Below are 12,220 nucleotides of genomic sequence, written 5' to 3' on the forward strand. Positions count from 1 at the left end.
GACAGCTCTTTTCCAATTTAAGACGAAGCTTCCTTGATTTCTTCCAAACGTTATACTTTTCAAGAAACAGACCAAGAAGTGTATGTTTTAAAATATTTATTTTTCCTCAGACATCATTGTCACTCTTAATGCTTTCTAGACACTCCTTAACAGCAGAGACTAGAAGAAGAGATCAGGAAGCACAAAACCAGCACTGACTTCAAGTGCTAGAAATCTAGGTGCCATGAAGCTCCTACCAAGCTGCTGTGTTTGTGTGAAGCGCTATTCCACGTGTCACTCTCCTGACTATCACATCCTAACAGACTTTAAGACATACTCTGTTCTCTCCAGCTGTAGGAAGGGGAAAGCAGCCGTCCTTTCATCGCTTTCTCAAATTTCTTGACCAAAGAGATTGTGCTAATAGTGTGTGTGTGTGTCGGGGGGGGGGGGGGGGGGGCAGGGAGGCAGAACAAGGAAAAAAAAAAGAGGCTGTACCACCAATCAGGGAACAATTTTCCTATCTACTTCTCTTACCCACCACTGATTTCCAAAGCTACAATAATTTGTATTGACAGTATCCTTGTCAATTCAAGACAGTACTAGTTAATGATATTAATTTCCCTCTGGTTCTTCTTGAAAAAGATACCAGCAACAATGAAAACAGCTCTGCTAGCTTCATTCACAGTAGCAGAACAACTTCAGTAAGTAAATTAACACTTTTTAAATTATAATTCAAAGAACCAAGCTTTTTCAATATACAACCCCCAAATACTGGATGGCTTGACAGCTGCATCAGATGATCATTTTTACTCTTTATCACATCACAGTGAATTTCAAGATCCTAACATTGGCTAATTCTTAATAATTGCAGAATAAAATTATTTTCACACCGGCCAGAAATATTATTTACAGCACTGCTACCACTATTTGACTTACAACACCATCTGAATATTGAATAATTAGCAGTACTGATGTAACTGCAAACTGATAGAGTGCAGTACAAGACCTAGCTCTCTACAGTCTAGTAAAGTAACTGTTCCTTAAATACTGTCATTAGTTCTTACTTTCAGTCAGGCCCCTGCCAAACCTAGCTCACACAGGCAGTCCTGCTGATTTCAGGACTATCTACTGAGTGAGGTTACTCCCACAAGAAGGAATCTGCAGGTCTAGACCCTTCCATCTTGATTTATAAGCATGTAGCACATGAGTCTAGCAGGAATTTAACACTTACGCTTCCACAGTTGTTCTTACAGTCTGTTCCTCACCATCTTCATCTGAGCTGCTACATGTTGCATCAGAGTCCAGATCCTTCTCCACACGAGACAGCAGCCCTCCAGTAGAAAGTGCAAACCCCCGGATTTCACCTGGTGCAACGCTAACTCCATTCTGTACATCCGTACTCAAACTACTCTCCAAAGTAGTTGCGCTGTTTTCTGGCCAACCTTCAGTGCACCTGAGGGAGCTACTGCTCAAAAACCTGGTTGGCTCATGGAAAACCTTCATTCTTTGTAGCTGATGTTTCACGAAGCATTTCAGCTGCTGATCACAGTGTTTGATAACGTGCTTTGCCAGGAGCATTTGTAAACGTTTCTGAGTTCTTTTGGCGCGACTGATTTCCATTTGTTGCTTAGTGACACACTGGAGTAAGCGAGCATACACCTCCTCCGGGGTGCAGCTCAAAATCCCTTCTGAAGGCCCGTGAAGAATTTGGTGTAATAAATCCCCTTTTATTGTTTCAGCGCAGACTTCCAAAGCCCTACCCAAAAAACCATTCTTCTTGTACCATTTACCATTTAAAAGCTGCATTTCTTCTGCATTACTGGATTCAGTTACATTTGAATCCAAAAGTCTCTGCGTTTCTGCCAAATTCGGAGATGCGGTCTCTGAAAATGTTTCCCTTTTGACCTGTTCCTCAGGTTCTGAATGACTAATCTGACCAAATGATGTGTCAGCACCATTATGTAATGAATTTCTCATCTTGGAGCAGTCGGGCTCTCCTGCTTTCGTTTGCTTACCGGTCTTGTTGCTAAACGCAGAATTTGTACTCATTAACAAGACAGACTGATAGCGCTTGGAGGATGGTGGAGAACCAAAATGCTGCACACTGAAGATATCATTCCTGAGGTTGGGCTCAGCAGTGGGGAACCCCAGGACTGAGCAAGTAATCTGTGCGATGGAGTCCTCTTTTATCTTCTCTTCCACTGCTCTGGAATTTTCCATGCACAAAGCTGTATCAGACTCCATAGCTCTAGAGGACAAAGAAGGTGACAAGTGGATACCATGACCTTTTGTTGCTGCCTCTCTGAGGGCTGGTGTCATTATAGCTACGGTAGGTAGTTTACAGCAAACCTGAAAATAACATGGGCCACGTAAATTTTCTCATTTTCATGACACGGTACAAAAACAACAACTCTGTCAGATATTTCAGTCTTTCAACATTTCAACATTATTCAAAGATTCCATAAAAAAAAGAACATTATCTAAAGAACACAGACAGACTACACTCCCCCCTGCCCCCCAAGTCAAACAAGAACACTCTTCCTGGTTTTTCTTTATTTCATTCAGAGGTTGTTCCATGTGCAATGAAAGCCTTTACCTCTCAGGGGAGTAAGTGTTCATACCTCATTGCATTTCTGATCTTATCAGTCTGAGAAATAAGACTCACAAAGTTCAAGACTGTCACCTAGCCTTGCCCAAACTGAAAAACATGACCACAGGCCACGTGACTGGAAGGATGCATTTTAAAATACGTGTGCGAGTGTATGTATATGCACACAGAGACACAGATCTACACATTCCCACCCCAGAACTCTGGCTGGATTTTATTTTAATCTGCTCTAGAGATAAGTTACTTTTTGAGTTGCATTTGGTTTTTGTTCAGGTATTTTTTTTTTTTTATACTCAAATGAGTCAACATCAACAGTATCACAGAAATGGGAGCTATGCAGCTACCTATTACAAGTTCAGCAAAGCAGAACACCTATCACATGATTAAACACTCTGAAATAAATTCAGAGCCACTATTGGGAGAAATATATTTAATGTAAATCATATAAAACAAGCATTTGATTATATATTCTCACAAATACACTGTAGAAACCAATCATCAAGGCTAATGCTTTAAAAACAGAGAACTAAGTTCTAAATGTTTCCTTAAAATCTTTCCTGTGTCTTTGTATCCAGTTCTTCCTTATTCATCAGGCACTGCCTGCATAATACAAACAAATATTCTTTGATAACAATTTGAGTAAAGACAGGTTTTCCTTCGCAAACCCTTTTGCCTGTGGCTTGCCATAGCTTGGACGAAGGGTTGCCAAACTTTGGGATCAAAAGACCGCTGTCAACCTTCACCACTTCTTGTCAGCAGCTGTGCTGCCATGTCATACTGTATCTATTCCACAGCCTACAGAGCAGGAATCACTGCCTTACACTGTACTTTCAGCTTTGTTTAGGAGATGGTTAAATAAACCCAATGAAAGATTTAATTGAACATGGCCTGCAGAAGCCTGAAAGATAAGCTACTGTCAGTTCTTCATTAAGAAGCTAGAGACAAAACCAGAAACAGTAAGAATAGCAACAGAAGTGAGTGTAGCACAGTACTTCCACAGCAAATTCTCTGTTTAACCAGTGTACTAGTTGAGCAGCATTTCCATTGCCCTCCTTTTAATGTCTTCAGTGTCTTTGATCTCCACAGCAACTGCCTAGCTCAGCAATTTTCAACGCACAGATCCCATAAGGGGTCAATGATTCTGAGCCTGCCACATATGGATTTTAAGAAAAGCAAACTCCCTGTCTGAAGCCTTAGCTTGTTTATAACTACAGGTTTTACGCTGAAGCTGCAAACATTAAAGGGAGATATGGAAACCTAAAGAGCTGAGAAGTACCAGTCTAGATACTTTCTCCTTAACCCTCAAAACACGAAGAAAAACATAAAGAGCCACAGGCTCCAGTACTGCCTTAACACTCTCCATATGCCTTATTCACCTTTCATTGCTCCATGTATACTTCAACCATGAGGTTTTCATCTCTGTACATCACCTACCCAGCATCACAGGGACCAGGTTTGGTGGTCCGAATGCTAATACTAAACAATACTATTGAAATCCCCAGGATTTTAGATTTTATCAACGAGCTAATAACTTCAGACTATACAGGAATTCAGCACAAAGTCCTCCCCAGTATACAGCCATTCAGTAAGAGCCCCATTACTAGGATCAGACAGGGAAATGCACTGATGAGAGCTGGACCCCCACATTGCAAAGGCTCTGGTGACTCGACAATGCTCTCAGCATCTGGCTGACTCATGGCTTTGTGTCTTTCCACTCTTGTTAAGAGCTAGCAGGCACAAGAATTTTTAAATGCAAAGAAGTGTGGATTCAGACACCTATGCTCCCCCCCCCCCCCCCCAGCATTTGGCAAATAACTATAGTAAGTCAAAGTGATTTAGCATGGCTAAAACATAAGGGGGAGAGAACTGAAGCCCACACTTTCTCTGTGTGGTTACTATGATCTCAAGGGAGTCCCCATGTTAGAGCTGTCCTTGGAACTCCACGAAGCACTCTCAGAAGAGCGCTGTCAGCCCGATATCTACGTACACTGAGCAATGAGTTTATAACTGTTCCAACTTTACTATCTCCCTTCCTTAGCCCAAGTGGTTTAACAGTCATAGATTGCTACTCCTGAGAGCCAGGAAACATCCACACACAGTAGAGCTGCTGCTCAAGCAAACAAAACGTTTGGAGATGCGTATCTCATACCTATATGAAGATGGAGGCTATTAAAAAAACTGGTAGCACAAAATTTTCAGAGTGCTGATTTTTAACTTGACCATATTCCCTCAAATACTACATACCCTTCTGGTACAGTTTCAAATTTCCTAAATTGCAATGAATACCATTAGCAAATTACTTTAAGGGTTTTTTTGAGTTTGGGGGACTTTTTTTCCCCCTCTTTTAGGGGAAAGAGGGAAGAAATCAAAGTACCCTCAAACATTAAACTAAAGAGCAAGAACAGACCACTAATTAGGAATTTCTGACAGAAGATGCTTAAACTACAATATAGCTAAAAAAAATTAAAATGCTTTTGAAGAGAGAAATCACTCAATTAACCCCTTATCCAGCAACTTGCAAACTTCACACTACGTTTCTGCCCTGAAGACAGTCATGTGAGACACTTCAGGTGTGTTCCTCTCATTTCAGTGACATCAAAAAGACTTTATAAAAGCTGGTACTGTCCCAGTCTCCACTCCTTGGCATTTCTCCAGGAAGTTCACACACACACACAAAGTCATTGGTATATTAGCAAAACAAAGTATCAGCTGCAAAAAGATTAAAACCAAATTTTACTACAAGTACTTGGCTCGACAAGAATTGTGCAATTTTCATTTTGACACACTTTATTTCATTTTGGCAGAAAGCAGCAAAAATAATTTCACTCCACCCTTATTGGAAGCAAGCTTCCAGAGCCAAATGTATTATCTGCTTGGGGGGGGGAAAAGTGCAGAGGGAGGGAAGAGAAGTACTGCAACATGGTATTCCGGAAGAGCCTGTATTTTCATTCTGGGAAAAGCTTTTTTGTCATAGGTAAACCATTTCAAGGATTTTTTTTTTTTTTTTCCATTGTGTACTACTTGAGGTTTCAAAACCAGAAGAGCTGAAATGCTACTAAACTGGCAAACAGTTTGCTTTTCATGTGCTGAATACGGACTCCACTTGAAAGACTAAAAAGTATTGTAAAAGGAAAAGCTGACGTAAAATAAGTACCGGGGAAGGGAAGAAATAAGCACCAGACACGCAGAGTACAGCAGCTGATGTTTAGAGTGACTTTATGCTTATCCTCCCCTAATGCCTTAATTACCCAGGAGGACACAGCCAGGAATTGCAGTTTACCACAGCCCAAGCACTCCCCCGACCAGCACCCTGTTCCCTTCTCTTACCACAGCTAGGCGTCCCTAATCCCCCAATGACCCCTGCTCCTCTAAGGCTCCTCTCCCCCCCGCTACCTCTGCTTATTTCTTAGTCCTTACTCGACATTCCCATGTTATACCCTTCTTTACCAGGCTCACCTCAACGGAATTTGTCTAAATCCTGAAACTAGTGTCCTCACGTTGGTAATTAGCAGCACCCTATTAAAATAAACCCAACAAAACCCAACCACAAACCTGCCTGCACACAGGGTGGCATTCTCTTCCCAGCTTTTGTTTATAGTCCTTTCACTTTTTGACTCTTTCCCTGCCTTACATAACACTATCACTTTTGTTACACAACACTGCAGACAATGTTTTGGGGGATTTTTGCTTGGGGGGAGGATTGCTTTGTCTTTTAGTGGGTTTTTTGTTTGTGATCTTTTTGTTCGCAATGACAATAAAACTCCATTTGCATGAGGGTTTGTAAGGCTCCCCTGTACCAGCCTTCTCTCCTTGTAAACTCATCCCAAACACCTGAAACCTTCTTGCTAATAATGAGATTCCTGGAGACCAGGAGAAGATTTTTACATTTACTATTTCTTTTTTGCTTTCAAATTCAGAGGCCTACAAGTAACATTTCAAATTAATACAGCTGTTTCCAGTTTATTCACAGATTAACAGTGTTTCAGATAAGTGAACTTCCCATGTTTATTCCCTGTCTAAAAGGTGTTTCAAAAGCAAAGCAAAGTCAATGGCAGCAGACAGCATCTGGTGAAACACCCAAAATTAAGCTCAGCAAGAATGTTCAAAAATACTGTATTTCAAACTGACAAGAGCTGCTTTAAAGCCTCTCAGAGAAAACCTGCAGAAGAGATGGCAGCTACATGAGCAAGCTTGATCTGCCTACAACACAACTGACAAAACCTGGTTTCCTACAGCTTTGTGTTGTTTGCCCTGTAATCCCTAGCTCCTCTTGGACAGCCTTCCTTATAATCGCTGGACAAAAATAAAGCAGTGCTCTGGCAGACAGGCACTACTGCGGCACTGCCTTAGCCGTGCTGCCAGGACTGAGAGCCACCACCGAGCTGAGCGAGCAGGAGCTGACTTTGGCCAGCTCCTCCAAGCCTTGCCTGGTGGGAGGCATCCACTTGGGTACGCTTTACCTACCTCTGCCAATTCTCACAATTTTCACTTACAGGACCGTAGTAATTTCTAAGAATAGAGAGAACAGCTCAATAGCATAATCTGCGTTTTCTCACAGAATAGTTTGCAGCAATGACCGCAAAAGAGATATTGGTCCCACTGGGTATGTCCTGGTTGGGAGTATGAAAGAAAAAGGAACAAAGCCCACATTTAACACACCTGGGACTAGGCTTTAAGAAAAAAAAAAAAAAAAATCATCTCAGTAGGCAGCTTTTGTTTTCAGTTCAAAAGCAGCCCAGTTACTCATGACGAGTATTTAAGCATTTTAGTATTTTGTTCTATTAATAGATTGGGGGGGGAGGGGGGAACCAACCCAAACAGGATTATGTGGGGAGTCTCAGCTTTCAGCAGCACTCACTGTGCAGGCAGTACTATATAGATAAAACTGCAAACTCCAGTGTTTTGCACTCCCCAGAAGACATAAGCACAAATTCCTCTTTTGAAAAAAACAAAAAAAACCCAACAAAACACATGCACACCTAAAAAGGATCTCTCCTTGAACAGTAAGAGAATTCAATTTAAGACAGACCACCCAAACAGTTTTAATCATAAAAAAAAAAAGACATACTTCAAGTGGCACTCATTAGTATTCATTTATGATAAAATCCATGACTCATTAAAATCTCTGAACAGGGTTGTTTTTCTCCTTGTTCATAACTGCCTCTGAACAGAGAATCATATATTATTTCCAAGTTTATTACCATGCCATCAACTAATTCCTGTTCAGTCTATAGTATCATATATTTGTAACATAACATCTGAAGTAGTTTTTAACATATGCTAAACACTTTTTGTTGTACATGACAGGTGCCCCTCTAAGTAGGTTATACATATGTCTGTAGTATCTGCAATGCTTTTAGATCTATTGTAAGGTCCATATCAACATCTCAGTTATCCTTTTGAATTTCAGCCTTTGAAGAGAGGGCCATAAAACCTGGTCTTAAACAAGACCCATTCAGCTCTTAGACACTGATTAAGATGACTGGAATTTAAACTCCCCAAAACATTTACAGGATTTCACAATGTGGGCCAAAAAGGAAGGAGAGTCCTAAGGCACACAAACTAGCTCTCTGAGTTGGTGCACCTACTAGCACTATAATCATGCTTTATCCAGTTTAATTTTTAATATTTCCTTCTTGTTAAATTAAGCACAAAAAGGAAATATCTACCCTCTGACAAACAGCAGACTTTAGTTACTTGGATTTTCTTTTTTTTTTTAAATTGGTTACTTTGCTTCCCATTGCTGAGGAGTATCAAGTACCTCAGTCACCACTACATTTTATTTTGGGAAACGCTTCAGCACTTTGCAACCAGGGAGCTGATGCGCAAAGTGGATTGAAAGACTTGCTCGAGACCCTACAGGAAATCTCAGCAAAGGCTGAGGGACGCACCTGGAGCCGAGCTGCTGTCCAGAGCTTTGCTATCTACTTTATCTAAAGTATTCAGTTTCACCAATGAGTAAGTGGTCTGTAGTCTGGAAGCCAACTTGGTCAGGGTCACTTGAAGGCAAAGGAACCTGCAGCAATCTGTTCAGCTTGATTATCAGAGGGAAGTTTTAACCCAGGAATTGAAAAAAAAAAAAAAAAAAACCCCACACATGAAAATGCAGGCTAAAGCTTTCCACCCATCTACTGACCCAAACATTAAAAATAAAAGAACAAGGCAGCACAACGCTATGCAGCGACTGGGCAGCGCTGCTGCGAAGCCAGCGATACCACGCACCCCGCCGGCGCTGCACAAGCAGCCCGCGCCCGCAGGCCGCCCGCCACCCCGGGGCAAGGCGGGGCGGGGCGGGGCCGGCCGGGCAGCACCGCGGCCAGAGGCCGAGGCCGAGGCCGAGGCCGGGCAGGCAGAACGCGGCGCTCACACACGGCGCGGGGGGAGGACGCGAGAACCCCCGTGGAGCCACACGGGGAGCCGGCGGAGGGAGGCGGCGCGGCCCTGCCCGCCAGCTCCCGCCCCAGGCGCCCGGCTCCGGCTCCCGCCCCCGCCTCAGCCACCCCGGCCCCGGCCCCGCCCCGCGCCCAGACCGTTAGCCCCCCCGCCCCGCCCCCACCCCAGTCTCCTCCTCGCGCATGCGCGCCAGCGCTCGGCGGCGCCACCGCCGCTCCCGCCGCGGGAACCAACCGCCGCCCGGCCCCGCTTCCCCCCCCCCCCCCCCCCCGCCCCTCACCGCGCCTCAGCGCGGCGCTCCCCGCTGGCGCGCAGCGGCGGCCTCGCCGCCCGCCCCCGGCTGCCCCGCTTAGCCCCGCGCTTGCCTCTGCCCGCCGGCTTCTCCACAGCGGCGCTGCCGCCTCCAGCCCGCGCGGCGCGGCGCCCGGCGCGGCTCCCACTGCCGCTGTTGAACAGTCCGCGCCCAGCTAAAGCGCAGCCCGGCGGGCGGGGCGGGGCCTCCCCGCAGAGGGGGAGGAGGCCGCGCCGCTCAGGGGAGGAGCGCGGCCAATCCGCCGCGCCCGGGGGCGGGGCTCGGCGCGGGAGCGGCCGCCCGCCATTGGCGGGGCGCCTGACGCGGGGAATGGCCCTCCTGGCGCGCGCGCGCGCCCGCGCGCCTCCGCGGGGCGCGGCGGGAGGGGGAGGGCGGCGCGCGGGGGCGCGTCCCCTGCCCCGGGCGGGGCGGTGAGGGGGTCGGCGCGAGCGCCCCGGGCAGCGCAGCGCCCTGCCTCAGGGCACGGGAGGCTGTAAGCCCCGGTATGCATAAATAATAATTTAAAAAAAAATATATATTTTTTTTAGCATTTTTATTGGGGATAAGCACTCGAAAGTATTGGAAAATACTGCCCAGCATTGCCTTCCCTTTCTCGAAACTCTCCATCAAAGCCCTGAGGTGAATCCTGGCGCCGGGGTTACTGTCCCGGTTCTCCCTGGGGCTTTTAAGCAATGCAGACAACCACCGGAGTGCATAGAAATGCTTTATTGGTCAAATAAATATAAAGTAATTAAAATAAGGCATTCTGGGTTACATGTAAACGCAGAGGTCAGTCATACCTTCACTCTTGCTGCAGCGGGTGGCTGTGGCGCAGTAAGCAGGTGTATGGTAACGGTAGCAAAAGTTTCGAGTTCTACTTTGACACAGTGGTATTTGTCAAGTGGCAATACAAATTCAAAGTTGTATTAACATTTAACTTTTGTTTATTTGTTAAGAACGTGGCTTCTCTGGAGAAGAGAGCCAACTCTGAAAAGCAAATATAATGGCATCAAATCTGAAAGACTGAGCTACATGTAAAGTTCCAGACACAAATTGCCTTTCACTACCAGAATTTCTGGAACTCAGAGAATTACTCTGTGTTGTCCAAATATATTTAAACTGAGAGTTCATTAAATATTAGATATCCTGCATGCGAGCATACTGTTATTACTAATACTTTTCAAAATAGTGTCACTTCCTTGAAAGAATATGATATACCACATTTATTTTACTTACATTCTGATGTCTGATTTTATGCCATATATTAATATAAAACAATTCTGGAAGACTCTCCGAAGTAGTAAGCATCTGCCCTACCTGTCACTGACAATGTCTCTAGCAATAAGCTCTTTCATTATTTCATTGGTACCACCATAGATTGGCTGAACACGGGCATCCACGAAAGCTCTGAGGGAGAGAGGGGGAGGAGGGGAGGAAAAAAGAAAGAAAGATTAAAAACAACTCCTCAGAGTGGACATACAATCGAAAGAAAAAGATACCAAGTTTTATCTTCAAAGATCCCTCTTTTCAAACTATGCTATTCCCACTTTTAAAGAGGTTTCAACTACCTAAAATACTTCACCTTTCCAAGGTACTGTGCCAAACTAGGAACTTGGTCAGTGTCCCCTCCCTGTTTTTTTGTTTACATTGTAAAGCCCCCACTCTCTCCCCTTAATTAAACAAAAATAAAATACAGCTCTATAAAACTAGACTCTTATCACTTCCCCCTGCAGTTCTTGTTCCCTCCTTTCCTCACATCACCTGAGCGTCAACTCAGCTCGGGACACCAAAGCCCCCAATTCACCCACCACACATCCTGCAGAACAGCCCGCCTGCGTGAACTGCAAGACCCAGGTGCCTCATTGTTGTGAAAAAAAAAACCCAACTCCTGCAGAGCCAAACTGCTAGTTATCACGGTAATTTGCTCTAATGCCCTGGCTTGTCTGATCCTGTCAAGAGGCCTGCTAACAGTGCTGTCAGTTCTTTCTCTGAGGTGGGACTCAAACACTTTGGGAGGAAAAGAAAGTGCCAAGTGGTTTCACATCAGCTGGCTACAGCCTCCTACTGACACGGGCTCCAGCTCCATTTGGGCCAGCAGCCGGAAAGCTGCGCGCAGCCAAACCATCTCCACCCCCATGCTGGAACTGGCCCCAGCACATGCACAGCTGGTGACAGCACACGGGACGACGACAGCGTGCTTTTCCATCTTAATTCTGCTTCATTATACAGAGAACAGCCCAGGAGCAATGCGGCATTCTCTGGAAACATGCATGTTGCTGAACCACGGGGATAATAAAACCCTGTATGGACAACTACTGCACACACAGATAAGCAGGGGTTCGAGGACACCCTGAACAGGGCTTGCTGGCCTTCCTCTTTAGTAAGATAGGGTGCAGAAGACTCAAAAGTTGCACTCATTAAAAACATGCAGGAAAAAGTTATTTTAAAGCAACATTTCATACTCTTAACCTATTTAGAATAAAAAAAAAATCTAAACCTAGTCCGTTAAAAAAAAAAGTTTCAGTTATCTGCTTACAACAACTGCACAGCAGTCCTGTTTTTGCTATTTCTACTATCAGATTACCCCCTTTTTTAAAACAAACACCAAAAGCTCTACTTATATTAGTGTGGCAAATGGCATGTACACAAAAGGAAACAAATCTTCACAGATAATATACAAGGAAATATAAAAAAACCACTCCATAAATATCCCTAAATTCATAAAGTAAACAAAAAATTTGGAATGGCAAATTCCGCTCTACGTATAAATCTCCTAGCTTTTTCATTTAAAAAGGTGTAAAAAGCTGAATGTAGCCAGTCATGCTCTTGATTAGGCAATTTGCTATTTTGGGGTATTATAAAAGATTTAGGCAGACCAACATGTTTTCTTTCCTTCATATGCATGCATTTAATTTCAGATAAAACGCACAAACTAGCTCCCCTCATTT

General features: G+C 44.4%; 1 protein-coding gene across 5 annotated transcripts in view; it reads right to left on the minus strand.

Annotated features, from left to right (window-relative positions):
- LOC104034009 (long-chain specific acyl-CoA dehydrogenase, mitochondrial) overlaps positions 1-12,220 on the minus strand; it is a 90,324-nt gene that overhangs the window by 57,238 nt on the left and 20,866 nt on the right. For 4 of the 5 annotated variants that reach the window (XM_075711034.1, XM_075711033.1, XM_075711035.1 and 1 more), the window contains exon 6: positions 1,211-2,328. In XM_075711034.1, the coding sequence (XP_075567149.1) occupies positions 1,211-2,328 (1,118 nt within the window). Of the gene's footprint in view, positions 1-1,210; positions 2,329-10,044; positions 10,680-12,220 lie in introns of those variants that run through there. The other variant, XM_075711037.1, reaches the window with a different exon arrangement.

The sequence above is a fragment of the Pelecanus crispus genome, chromosome 5 (genome assembly GCF_030463565.1).
Source record: "Pelecanus crispus isolate bPelCri1 chromosome 5, bPelCri1.pri, whole genome shotgun sequence".
Classification (NCBI taxonomy): Eukaryota; Metazoa; Chordata; class Aves; order Pelecaniformes; family Pelecanidae; genus Pelecanus; species Pelecanus crispus.